General features: G+C 36.0%; 1 protein-coding gene across 6 annotated transcripts in view; it reads left to right on the forward strand.

Annotated features, from left to right (window-relative positions):
* LOC148272324 (uncharacterized) overlaps positions 1-14,834 on the forward strand; it is a 52,176-nt gene that overhangs the window by 13,263 nt on the left and 24,079 nt on the right. For 5 of the 6 annotated variants that reach the window (XM_088240194.1, XM_088240192.1, XM_088240196.1 and 2 more), the window contains exons 3-7: positions 4,689-4,809; positions 6,338-6,453; positions 8,887-9,077; positions 12,299-12,399; positions 13,819-14,006. In XM_088240194.1, coding sequence (XP_088096320.1) covers positions 4,689-4,809; positions 6,338-6,453; positions 8,887-9,077; positions 12,299-12,399; positions 13,819-14,006 — 717 coding nt within the window. The remainder of the gene's footprint in view (positions 1-4,688; positions 4,810-6,337; positions 6,454-8,886; positions 9,078-12,298; positions 12,400-13,818; positions 14,007-14,834) is intronic. The other variant, XM_088240197.1, reaches the window with a different exon arrangement.

Below are 14,834 nucleotides of genomic sequence, written 5' to 3' on the forward strand. Positions count from 1 at the left end.
TCAAACATAAACAAGTACTTAGGTACCTTCTTAAATTCAATATTTGAATATTCATTATTTTTAGATTTGGAATTCGATCATAAACAAGTACTCAATAAATTTAAGATTTTATGAGCTATAAACCTTCTCGTGGCGAAGACACATTTATCTGAAAACCGCACGTAAATCGGTCAAGTAGTTATTTAGTCCATTGAGAACAACCATTCGAACATTGCCTTATATATAAATAGACAAGTGCACCCGACAGACGTTGTCCTGCCCAAACGTTAGCTTGCCTGCTATAGCTGGTTGAACAAATATTTTTTTCATTATTAATTACACACGTTATTTATTTTGGACTTTAAAAAGCTATTTATATATTCGTAATAAGGGTTTGTTTTTATTTTATCGCCACGTGTGATTGGCTAAGAGGCCCCATCGTGCTCAAATTAAAATCGTGCAAAAATCACTACTCTAGTGCCATAATCTATGGAGAAAATACGTGAATGCGTGTTGATGAAGAAAAGTCAGATAGCGTTTCACCCTGAACCTTCTTAAATGATGACACTTAACTCGTGCCCGACGCGAATTTAGTCATTCTTTAACCGCCAGCCGTGTTTTGACGTGAGTTTGACATTTAAATCGAAACCAAAGGAAATGAAAAGCAAAATGCCCGATTGTGTCGCGTAAGCGTGCAAAAACTATTCAAACATAAGAAAAAAAAAATTAATTGATAATAATGTGCCTAGGTACTTGTTTATGATTGAATTCCGATACTAAAAAATATTTAGATTACCGAACATTGGCTTCCCTTTTTTGAGCTATTTGTATATTAGTAATAAGGATTAGTTTTTCGTTTTTTCTCCTCGTGAGATTGGCTAAGAAGCCTCGCCGTACTCAAATTAAAATTGTGCAAAAATCACTTCTCTAGTGCCATAATCCATGGAGAAAATACATACCACTTTTTACCCTGAGCCCTTTAAAATTATGACACTTAACTCATGACCGACGCGTATTTGATCATTCTTAAACCGCCAGCCAGGTTTTGACGTGACCTTGACATTTAATTCAAAACCAACAAATGAAAAGAAAAATGCATGATTGTGTCTTAAAAGTGTGCATAACTGTTTGGATAAAAAAAAAAAAAATTATAGTATATATTCGTAATAAGGGTTAGTTTTTTGTTTTATCTCTTCATGCGATTGGCTTAAAAGTCTTGTCGCGTTCAAATCAAAATCATGCAAAAATTACTACTTAAGTACCATAATCCATGGAGAAAACACAGGAATATGTGTTAATTAAGAAAATTCAGAGTGCGATTTACCCTGAGCCCTCTAAAATTATGGCACTCAACTCATGCCCAATGCGAATTTAGTAATTCTTTAATCGTCGGCCGTGTTTTGACGTGACCTTGACATTTAATTCGAAACTAAAAGAAAAAACTAAGATAGACCAGATCTTGTCTTGTGGTAGTAATTTTTTTTGTCCTAGTTTTAATTTTATTTCGTTGTATTTTATTTCATTTTTACCTGTATTTAGTATAAGAAAATGTGTTTATCATTGTTGGAATGGACTGTATAAGTCCGTCAATAAATAAATAATAATAAAAGAAAAATGACTGTATCGTTAAGGGGAAAAAAAGTTTCCATATAAAGAAAAATAAAAAATAATTTTTATTTACATGTAGGTACCTAAGTTTGTTTATGATTGAATTGCAAAACTAAACGTTTTTAATATTTATATATTGGATTTAATTACATGGGTAGGTACCTTTGTACTTGTTTGTGGTTGAATTCCAAAACATGAAATGATATTTTTTCAAATAAAGAATTCTTTTTGCAAATGTCAAATTCTACGCTACTTACCGACAGTGGTGCATTCTGTGTAAGAGTCCGTTTTTCAAAAATTTCTCAAATGTCAGTTGAAATTATTAAAGCATTACTAAAAATCTATTGAAACTAAGTTGATAAGTAGAATTTAAGAAATAGTAAGGAAATTAATCAATTCAGTTTCCATTTAAAAAAAAATTGTTTGCAAACGTAAAAATTCAAACTTTTTTAGTATACAGAAAACCACATCCTCAAAATTTTTCAAAATATGCGTTTCGGTCGAATGCAACCCTGGAAAATCGATGAAAACACATATTTGCTTTTAACGATAGAATTAAGAATAGTCTCCAGAAGGAGTGTAGAATCATATTTGAATACATCGGACTGTGTCCGATAATTCCCCCACTATGCCTCACTTTCGCCGCGCGCATGGTCGCAGCGTAATGTTGCTTGATGGGAAAAAAAAATCATAACACAAATATAAGGTGAAAAAAAGCAATCCATGAATTTCTCTAAAATTTTATTGCGCACGCGGAAACATCGATTGACACAACAGAGTAGATGAGTAAAGGGTCATTTAATAAGAGTAATTGAATTAATGAACTTTATACCATGTCAAAAGTCGGAATAATCGGCGCGCGTGCATGAGAAGATGTATGAATGTAGAAGAAGCGAGATCTGTATGCAAAGATAGAGTATTGTGGCGTTCTATCCTCTCTGCCTACCCTTACGGGGAAACGGCGTGATGGTTTGTTGTTGTTGTATACTTAAAATATAAAACAAATTTTATTTTACATAAAACGGATATTTTTATATCATGTTAAATAATATTTGATGTTTTTAAGATAATGTCAGTCAAATATCCACCACAGAGTTGTTTAATCCGAGATCCAATTTTCATTAATTTTTTCATTATATAAGCAAAGAAGGGTAAAAAAATTTACTACCCTGGCAACACTTGGTTTCGAGACGTACCCGTCTCTTCGTCAGGACACTCTAAAGTACACTATCACTTTCATCGTCACCGTAGTATACGTAGTATTTACGAAAAAATACTTAAATTACATGTTGAACAGAGTTAAACACCACCATGTCCGAACATGCACTAAAATCATTGTTCTGCGGAGATAACCTGCCCATCCATCTCGGTGGAAATGTCTCGGAACAATGTCTTTTTTTGTGGACAATACTGAGACAAGACAATATTGTATTGTCCACATGTAAACGACCTTTAAATGTATGGAAAATAATCGGAATTACATGAAAATATTTTTTTTTTGCTACACTATAGTGTCAATATACTTCAGAAAAATTGTGAAAACAGTGATATGTGGAAATGAGGAATTCCAGCTCAACTGGAATTAAACTTTAAAAATGTTTTCGTGTACACGTGAATATTTAAAAAAAATTGGAGTAGGATGAAATATCCCAAAAACGCACGCAAAAATAAATAAAAATGTTGAAAATATTAATTTTAAAATCGTAAATAATTACGTCACTCCTTATATCTACGTGTAGTATTTCCGGTTTCCGCTTTAAAGCCCCCGCACCTTGTAAGGAACGTTTTGACCATAGAAAAAAAAGAGTATAATTTGTACAATTTGACATTTCAACCAGAGATTATATCAACTTTCTAGGTTTTTCTAAATCGAAACGTTTGTTAAAACAACCAAAGCATAGAAATGAGCAAATTACGATCAACTTAATAAAGTAATCAAAGCAATATTCCATAGATTCTTGTCAGTTTTGTTATTGGCTGGAGAAATACAACTTACCGCGGTCAGTGAAAGTAAGAACGCCAACCGTTTCATGACGTCACTACTAAAAAATGAGACACACTGATTGCAGTCATTTGGCGCGGTATTTGATAAATGTAACTTTAAAAATTCATATCTTTGTAAATAACGCACATATATATATATATATATTTGCTAAGTTAAATAGTACGCTTATAAAAAAAATAAATTATAAAACAGCGGAATTCCTCATTGTCAATATTTTTAAAAATTATTTTCAATGATTTCACTAAAAATATTTTTATAATTTTTCAAACAATATTGTGTAATCTGGTTTTTTGTTTGATTTAACAGCGTGTTAAAATTATTTTATGTGTAAATAAAAAAAACAAAAAAGAATTTTGAATTTGCATAAAATAACATACAATAATTTTTCGCCTAAATGTTGGGAAATTTTGGCATTTATGGCATCACTGAAAACAACTGTCATAGTTCGCGGCAAAATTGCTTCCACTTTTATGACAACTTTTCAACTATCTTTTTTATAACTTTAAATATTTCCATTGTTATGTTTTAAACATCATAATTTTATGATATTAAAACTGTATTGTTTCTAAACGTTTGTCAACTGCGTATCATGATTTGTACAAGTCAATATGACGTTTTTGTTCAAATTTCAAATGAAAACTAAGACTAACCCTAAAGGAAGACACTTAAATAAAAAGATCATTTATACTGCACCCGCTTTGAATTTAGGTTAAGACACTAATTTATCCTTTATTAGTTGTTGGCCTTTTTTTATTATTCATTCGCGTGGCACGCGATGACGCGCGGGCCGCGGCATCATTATAACGACATAATTTTGGCTTTTTTGACACATCAAATGAATTCCGAAATTTTTTAAACGTAAAACCTTGGTGATGAAAAATTTAAAAAACGTTAATTGGGGAGAATATTTGTGTGCCAATGTATGAAGAAAAATGGGCCCTGAACATTTCGGTGTGAAAAGTGGGAAAACGTAAAATCAAGAAACGTAAAAACGTGGTTTTACTGTAATCATTTTTGGGAGTTTGACTGTGTTCAATCGGACCACAGAAGGGCGTCCAATTTGACAGTTCGAATAAAGTAAATGTTTGTGTTTTAGATCCGTCCCTATTGGCCGGGAGGCGTAAGGAGATCGACAACGTGATGAAGAGGGCGCGCGCGGGATCGCCGGGCAGCTGGGACCGGAAGCTGCTCGAAGTTGAGGAAAAGGATCCAAACAGGTGTGTGCTTTAAAAGACACCGTAAACTCTTTACGCGGTGGATGCTTTCCATCCACGCTGTACTGTGTAAAATTAGTATACTAAAAAAAGGACAATGCTGGACGGGTTTCCTTGGCGGGATGGATTTGAGTAGGAAACTCCTCGATGATTCTGTCAAATAAATACCGGAACTGAGTCGAAAAAACAACGCCGAATATGGTACTAAAAATATGTATACAAAACCAATATGAGACCTACTCTCGAATACGGGTTATAGATATGGAATTCCTATTTTGTTTGGGGTATCAACTTGTCGAAAAGAGTCCAAAGACGAGCTGCAAAGTTGTCGCCGAGCCTAAAACGGCTTCCATTGTGGAGAGACTGGAAACTCTCGGTCTCACAACGCTGCGGGAACGGCGAGAAAGGGGTGACCGATACTCAACAGTCACTGTAGCTGCCCAAATTTGGATCCCGTGTTTGAGCTAAAACAAGATGCTCGTCTTCGAGGCTGCAGAAAACGAGATTCAATCTAAATCCACGGAAGCATTTCCCGAGCAATAGGGTTGTCGGTGGTTGGAATAAGATGCCACAGGAGCTGATCTCAACGTGTAGTCTCAATGGGTTGAAAAATGGATTAGATTTGTTTGGGAAAAGTTAAAGTGCGCCAACAACCAACTTTGGTCAAAATAGAATTAAGCACATCAGCTTTAAGATGTTCGCTTAAAATTAATATAATTATGGGCACGCACTCACGCTGCATTTTTACCGCTAATAACACCGCGTAAGGCACACCGGAACTGCTCAACGTCGACACGATCGAAACTCAACTAAATCTCCGTGTCCCGTGTCGGCTTCGGTTCAGTTAGCTTTTTGCTCTCTCTCTCTAAGACTTTCAAATACCCACATAATATAAATTCGTGTCACGGTTCGTTGTCACATGTCATTCAGTGTTGTATTTAATTTAATCATTATTTGTATAATCTTGTATTCATCATTTTGTCTTTTAAATCTCAGAATGATGTATGTGAATCTTCCATTCAATTTCACGCAACCTTACAACTTTATTGTTAATAATTGTTGATAAATGACCTGGTCCATGAAGAAGTATAGAAATTGAAAAAATAATATTTTCAGGCGTTGCCTAGTCTAGTATGTAGGTGAAATAATTCAATTAGATGGATCTCACCCGCATAAATAAAGGTTTCAGCTCTTTAACTTCACAAACATCAACAGATGAAAGAATTGAAGGAATATAGATGTTCAAATATAGTTACACAGTGTGTAAAGTGGCCACTTAAACCAGCCATTGACAGGTCATTAGCCCTGTAGATGCCTGGACTTCTATATTACCTTCTCTTAAATGTTCTTCATCTCTGTTGTAATATGTTAATAATGCAGTGAGTTATTTATAACCCGTTGAATATGGCCCCAAAATGGAAACATTTGGTTAAATCAAAGAAATTCTTTAGTAATTTTAGGAATATTTTGATATGATAGAAAACTGTGTCGTTCCCTCGCATAACCCCGTGTATTTTGTTGCCGTGCGCAGGTGGCGCCACACGGGCTACAAGCAGCTGTACCTCGAGTCGGAGCGCTCCCCCTCGCCTCGCCGCTCCCGCTCGCCCCGCGGCCCGCCGCCTTCCTCCCACCAGCGCAGAGAAAACGGTGAGTGGAGCGGACGTGAGATGCGACGCAAGTCGGTAATGCAAGTGGAGATGTGAGATGACAATTTTATGAAATGTTATTAAATATTTGCACCTAACCGCTTGCCGACTTTTCAATGTCTACCGGTATCGTCGGCACACCGATCGAACCAACATGCAAAACCCACTACACGCCTTCGCCATAATTGTTGCGCAAAAATATAAAACCAACACGACATGCGTTTCAATAGGCACGTGCACTGATTAGGACAAACATGCCCTGATTAGACCATGAAATTATTATACAGGGTGTTCACTAAACCCTGTCACATCCGAAACCACGATGATCGGTATGAGCAAGAAGACACATTGGCACGTTAAAATATTTTTTTAGAACGAATAAAATTTTGAAAAATCACATATCAAAAAAAGCAAATGGTTGCTTACTTCTGCAGGGGAGAAACGAGGAGGAGGAAAGGGAGATACTGATACTACGCCGCGCTCTACTCACTTCAGAAGTAAGCAACCATTTGTTTTTTTTTACATTTTTTTTTCTTTGTTCTAAATATTTTTTAAATATGCTAATATGTCTTCTTGCCCATACTGATCATCGTGGTTTCGGATGTGACAGGGTTTAAAGAACACCCTGTATATTTAATTTTTTTACAACATAGAGGGAAAACCTTTTTGAGAAAGGAATATGTAGTCTAGGCATTTACAGGGCTTATGATCTGTCATCGGCTGGTTTAAGTGGCCACTTCACACACTGTAACCTTGACAATTCTGCCTATGTTTGAACATCCACATTTCCACAACCCTTCCGTCTTTTGACTCTTGTGAAGTAAAAGATCTAAAACCTTTATCATGTGGTAGAGATTCATCCGGCTGAACCAATTCACCTACTAGGCAATGCCTGAAAACAATTTTTTAAATACTTTATACTTGTACCAGGTAGTTAATTCAACTATGTTTTGAGTATGTCCAAATGCTTGCAGACTGGGTGGATTTTCTCCCTAGGGAGTTGTTCATTTTTTAATTTGTTGCAACAGAGAGGAAAAACCTTTTTGAGAAGGGAATATGGAGTCTAGGCATTTACAGGGCTTACGACCTGTCATTGGCTGGTTTAAGTGGCCACTTTATGACTGCCTAGACTAGATTTATAAATGCCTAGACTCCATATTCCCTTCTCAAAAAGGTTTTCTCTCTCTGTTGCAACAAATTTAAAAGAAGAGAAAATCCTTCCAGTCTGCAAGCATTTCGACACACTCAAAACATTGTTATTATATATTGTTTGAGAAATAGTTGAAAAAAAGGCGGAGGGGATGAAGGGAGGGGCATGAGTTTAATAGGTTAAGCGTGAATTTATTTTATATTTTTTTATTTTATATTATATATTCAAAATAATGTACAAAAGTAAACAAAATGTTGATCGCGCCAAACTAATAATAAATAAAAGTTTATTGGCGCGTTTTTAATACATTTTTTTATTTTTTCAAATTGTTAATTATCACAAAATATCAAATAAACACAACAACAAACGCCAAAAACACAATAAAAACACAAATATGTTTGGACTGGATAAACACAACTTTACACTAACAATGGAACATCATATAACAGGCCATATTGAAAAGTTGACTATTCATCAAAGGAACATTATTTTTTAATGTGAAATATTTCCATATTGTTTCATTTTTACCCTTTATTATTTGTATGTAAGATTTTAACTTCTGTATATTTATTAAAGTCATGATTTAAATCGATAAGGTGGTTTGCGAATTTGGAAAAATTATATTATGTATGACATTAACAATGGAACATCGTATAACGGGCTATATTGAAAGGTTGTTCAATTATTCATCAAAGGAACATTATTTTTTAAAGCTTTTCTAATGTGAAATATTTCCATATTGTTTCATTTTTACCCTTTATTATTTGTCTGTAAGATTTTAACTTCTGTATTTTTATTAAAGTCACGATTTAAATTGATTAGGAGATTTGCAAATTTGGAAGAATTATATTATACAGTGTGTTCTGTACATCCTGTAACATCCAAAACCACAATGATCAGTATAGGCAAGAAGACATATTGGCATATTAAAAAATATTTTGAACGAATATTTTTTTAAAAAAGAAAATGGTCGCTTACTTCTGCAGGGGAGAAGCGAGGGGGGCGCGGACGTGTGGTTGACAGTGTATCAGACTCCCCCTTCTCGTTTTTTCTATATTATATTTTTTAAGATTTTAGTCGTTCTAAGAATGTATTTTAATGTGCCAATATGTCTTCTTGCTCATACTGATCATCGTGGTTTCGGATGTGACAGGGCTTAAAGAACACCCTGTATACGAGGAGGTGTGTTCGCAACAGCAATTTCTAAAAACCGGTAAGACGGAGAATTGAGGAACATGAAAACTAATTTTTGCCGTACAATGACCGGTACGTTTGTGCATTCAGGCGCCGCGATGTCTTCCTCGCACCGCCGGCCGGAGCCGCCGCCCTCGCAGGGCCCGCCGCCCTCGGCCCGGGAGCGCGACCGCGAGCGCGACCGCGAGCGGGACCGGGAGCGCGAGCGGGAGCGCGAGCGGGAGCAGCGGGACCGCGGCCGGCAGCCGGGCAGGGCGCGGCCGCCCTCGCCGCCGCCACGGGTGAGCGGGGCATTCACATTTACCGCCGTCGACCGCGTCATTCGCCATTCTGAATAACCGTGTGACTTTGGGCGAAAGGCCCGAAGCCCGCATCTGTGCGGGTGAGATACTGCGGAATTATCATGTCCAAATCTTTGTAGACATGTGTTTTTGAATCAGGCTGTGATCAGAGGTCCGAAGTTCGAACCTCACCCCAACTTGACTCCCATTTTCTAATGGTGAGTTATTTACAACTCCTATTTACGGCCGCCAAAGTTCAATATTTTGAGTTTGTCCAAATTTTTGTAGACAAGGACTGGATTCAACTCCCTGGGGAGCTGTTTATATTATCATTTTACAACAGAGATAAAGAACATTTAAGAGAAGGTAATATAGAAGTCTAGGCATCTACAGGGCTTATGACCTGTCAATGGCTGGTTTAAATGGCCACTTTACACACTGTGTAACATTCACCATTCTGCCTATATTTGAACATCTATATTCCTTAAATTCTTTCATCTGTTGATGTTTGTGAAGTTAAAGAGCTGAAACCTTTATTTATGCGGGTGAGATTCATCTAATTGAATTATTTCACCTACACACTACAGCATCGCCTGAAAATATTAATATAAACAGCTCCCCAGGGAGTTGAATCCTGTCCTTATCTACAAAAATTCAGACAAACTCAAAATATTGTTGATGAATTACCTGGTCCATGAAGAAGTATAAAAATTTTAAAAATAATATTTTCAGGGGTTGCCTAGTCTAGTATGTAGGTGAAATAATTCAATTGGATGAATCTCACCCGCATAAATAAAGGTTTCAGCTCTTTAACTTCACAAACATCAACAGATGAAAGAATTGAAGTAATATAGATGTTCAAATATGGGCAGAATGGTGAATGTTACACAGTGTGTAAAGTGGCCACTTAAACCAGCCATTGACAGGTCATAAGCCCTGTAGATGCCTAGACTTCTATATTACCTTCTCTTAAATGTTCATTCAAATATATGGGTTAATATATTGACTATTTTTACTGATATTTCTTGGTGGAACTACATTTTAATTATCATAATAAAGAGTCAGTCAAAAACCCAGTCTGACCATGTCAGTCAAGACGTAACCAAGCCACTGGTAAAAATTGATTTAATCAACTCTGTTCATCATTTAAAACGGTGTTTACACGCTAAAATATTTCATAGTCCCCGGGCTGGCACCTGAACCCTAAGACTGATCCTTCTGACTGACTGCCCTTCATTTAACAATAAGACTGGCCTTCATTTAACAATAAGACTGGCCTTCATTTAACAATAAGACTGGCCTTCATTTAACAATAAGACTGACCTTCATTTAACAATAAGACTGACCTTCATTTAACAATAAGACTGACCTTCATTTAACAATAAGACTGGCCTTCATTTAACAATAAGACTGACCTTCATTTAACAATAAGACTGACCTTCATTTAACAATAAGACTGGCCTTCATTTAACAATAAGACTGGCCTTCATTTAACAATAAGACTGACCTTCATTTAACAATAAGACTGGCCTTCATTTAACAATAAGACTGACCTTCATTTAACAATAAGACTGACCTTCATTTAACAATAAGACTGACCTTCATTTAACAATAAGACTGGCCTTCATTTAACAATAAGACTGGCCTTCATTTAACAATAAGACTGCCCTTCATTTAACAATAAGACTGACCTTCATTTAACAATAAGACTGACCTTCATTTAACAATAAGACTGACCTTCATTTAACAATAAGACTGCCCTTCATTTAACAATAAGACTGGCCTTCATTTAACAATAAGACTGGCCTTCATTTAACAATAAGACTGACCTTCATTTAACAATAAGACTGACCTTCATTTAACAATAAGACTGACCTTCATTTAACAATAAGACTGGCCTTCATTTAACAATAAGACTGACCTTCATTTAACAATAAGACTGACCTTCATTTAACAATACAACTGACCTTCATTTTACAATAAGACTCATTTAACAATGAGACTGACCTTCGTTTAACAATAAGACTGACCTTCATTTAACAATGAGACTGACCTTCATTTAACAATAAGACTGACATTCATTTAACAATAAGACTGACCTTCATTTAACAGTACAACCGACCTTCATTTAACAATAAGACTGACCTTCATTTAACAATAAGACTGGCCTTCATTTAACAATAAGACTGGCCTTCATTTAACAATAAGACTGGCCTTCATTTAACAATAAGACTGACCTTCATTTAACAATAAGATTGACCTTCATTTAACAATAAGACTGGCCTTCATTTAACAATAAGACTGACCTTCATTTAACAATAAGACTGCCCTTCATTTAACAATAAGACTGGCCTTCATTTAACAATAAGACTGGCCTTCATTTAACAATAAGACTGACCTTCATTTAACAATAAGACTGACCTTCATTTAACAATACAACTGACCTTCATTTTACAATAAGACTCATTTAACAATGAGACTGACCTTCGTTTAACAATAAGACTGACCTTCATTTAACAATAAGACTGACCTTCATTTAACAATAAGACTGACCTTCATTTAACAATAAGACTGACCTTCATTTAACAATACAACCGACCTTCATTTTACAATAAGACTCATTTAACAATGAGACTGACCTTCATTTAACAATAAGACTGACCTTCATTTAACAATGAGACTGACCTTCATTTAACAATAAGACTGACCTTCATTTAACAATAAGACTGACCTTCATTTAACAGTACAACCGACCTTCATTTTACAATAAGACTCATTTAACAATGAGACTGACCTTCGTTTAACAATAAGACTGACCTTCATTTAACAATAAAACCGACCTTCATTTGACAATAAGACTGACCTTCATTAAACAATGAGACTGACATTCATTTAACAATGAGACTGACATTCATTTAACAATGAGACTGATCTTCATTTAACAATAAGATACGCTGCTGATGCAGTGCCCCATGCACCATTCGATGCGGAAAGGGGATGACAATATATTAGGTCTTAACATAAGTTGTGTCTGATTTTTATCAAATTTAAACATGTGCGCAAGTTTTCAAAAATGCTGCGAAAATCGGAAACACACGGTTTAATTCAGTGGTCCGCTGAACCCCGACAGTGTTATCATCAGCAAAACTATTGACACCGGTGACATCTTCGACAACCCCGTAACTGTCGACACCGTTGACCGTATAGCTCTGCCTTTTCAGGGGAACCGATCTCCGATTGCGTCGTCCCTCAGCAGCTGCTCCGACGACTCGTGCTCCGTCTGCTCCATGAACAAACACACCAACAAGCACCATCGCTCCAGGTAAATACATCGTCTTCCATTTTTCATAACTTTCTTATTGTTTAGTAAAGATGCAGAAAATAGTTTTTTCCAGCTGTATGCTATAGGCTTTATTCTATTTCGTCGCCATTCAGTCAAGTCTTTTTACGTCTTTCCAGGGACCAAAAAAAAAAGTGTAAAATTGAGGAAAACGCCAAAGTGAGGAAAATAAAAAAATAGGAATTTCATCAAAATGAAACTGATATGTGGAAATTGACAATATTTTTTTTTCCTATTTTCAATGATTTTACTAAAAATAGTTTTTCAAACAATATTTTCAACTTGGGCATCCAGACAAATCCGCAATAGCGGAACACTTTATAGACACAGGGCATTTTTTCGCCTTTGAACCAAAAATTCTACATAAACCTAGTAATTATAGTGCACGAATAATAAAAGAGGCAATTGAAATACACAGACATCCAAATAATATAAACAAAGACGACGGGCTTAAATTCAACATGGTTCCCAGCACTACATATGACAAAAACGAATAGAAATGTGCCGACTGCGACACGGTACAAATTACTAGTACATAAACATAATCATTCTTTCCTACAAAACTAGAAATGTGCCTACTGCTGACTGTGACACGGTACAAATTACTAGTACATAAACACATACATTTCTCTATAAAACACACAGTTTTCCCTGAAGATGGCTCCTGCAATGGTAGCCGAAACGTCGGATCAAATCCAACATACACGGTATCACCCAAAAAAGATACATAATATTGATAACAGTGACCGTGAAAACCTTCGCACCTATTTAATATTATGTAATCTTATTTGTTTTAAAAACAGCGTGTTAAAATTATTTTATGTGTAAATAAAAAAAAAACAAAAAGAGAATTTTGAATTTGCATAAAATATTTTTTTTAATACTTTTTTTTCTATGGCATCACTCAAAACAACTGTCATATAGATCGCGGCAAAATTGTTTCCACTTCAATGACAACTTTTTAAACCATATTTTTTATAACTTTAAATATTTCTATTGATATGTTTTAAACATCGCAATTTAATGATATTAAAACTTAATTGATTCTAAACATTTGTCAACTGCGTATCATGATTTGTACAAGCCAATATGAGGTTTTTTTCAAATGAAAACTAAGACTAACCCTAAAGGAAGACACTTAAACAAAAAGGTCGATCACAGTGCACCTGCTTTGAATTTAGGTTAAGACAATAATTTATCTGTTTTTATTCTTCATTCACATGGCGCACGCGCAGGCCGTGGCATAATAATTCCGACATAATTTTTGCTTTTTTGACACATCAAATGAATTCCGAAAATTTTTAAACGTAAAACCGGGGTCATGAAAAATGTAAAAATCGTCGATCGGGGGCAATATTTGTATGAGAATGTATGAAGAAAAATGGGCCCTCTCTATGCCAGGTCGCGCTCGTTCTCCGTGCCGCGCTCGTCGTCGCGCGCGGCGCCCGCGGCGCGCCAGGCGCCCGCCGCGCCCCCGCACCCGGGGCCGCCGCCGCCCGCGCCGCGCGCGCGCCTCACCAAGCCGCTCAACTCGGGCAACGCCAACGCGGGGCCCTCGACGCTCAGCCTGCGACGGAACGCCGCCCAAGGTAAGCGGGGAGAGGGGGGGGGGGAGACTTGTAACCACTCGAAACAACCAGCCCCTAGAAATTTTGAATTTTTTATTTTTTATTTCTTGCTACACCAGCGCTACGATGTATTTACGCATAAATGAGGACGTTCACCCCTACAGTAAATTGGATATGAAAAATCCCAGCATTATGATTTATTTTTTTTACAATGTACATAAGAGATAAAACAGAGTATTAAAAAAATAAAGGATAATTTCATAGCAACGAAATACATATTAACAATAAAAATAGTAAACAAAAAATCCCACAAAGGCACGGCCTGTTCGTGGGTAGACAAGAAATGATTAGGAATTTTTGCTCCTATAATAAATAGACAGGTTTAATATTTTTGTGTTATATACTCGTAAGAAAGAGAAAAGAAAATATTCTCTTAAAGATTTTTCAATTTTTTTTTATCCCTTTCCGCACCTATTGGTGCATGCGGCACTGCGTCGGTACACCAATCGCAGCGTGTCTCGATCATTTTTGTCACATGAAGGTAAGATAAATCGGGTTGTGGTCCTGTGGCTAGGTCCGTGGTTCGAATCCCACTCCACCCCAACTCGATTCCATTTTCTAACAGTGAGTCATTTACAACTCGTTGAAGATGGCCCTCAAAAACTAAATATTTGGGTAAATCATAACGCAAATATTTCTTTTTTCCAAACAAAATTTTTAAAAAAGATGATCAGTCTTACACTTCAGGTACCAGTCCAGGGACTATGAAATATTCAAGTGTGAAAACACCCATTTAAATATATTACTAAATTTTTGCCTTCAATCAAATTTAAATATAGAATCAGATAT

Source organism: Micrasema longulum, unplaced genomic scaffold, assembly GCF_059751315.1.
Source record: "Micrasema longulum isolate JH-2025_06_02 unplaced genomic scaffold, ASM5975131v1 h1tg002377l, whole genome shotgun sequence".
NCBI lineage: Eukaryota > Metazoa > Arthropoda > Insecta > Trichoptera > Brachycentridae > Micrasema > Micrasema longulum.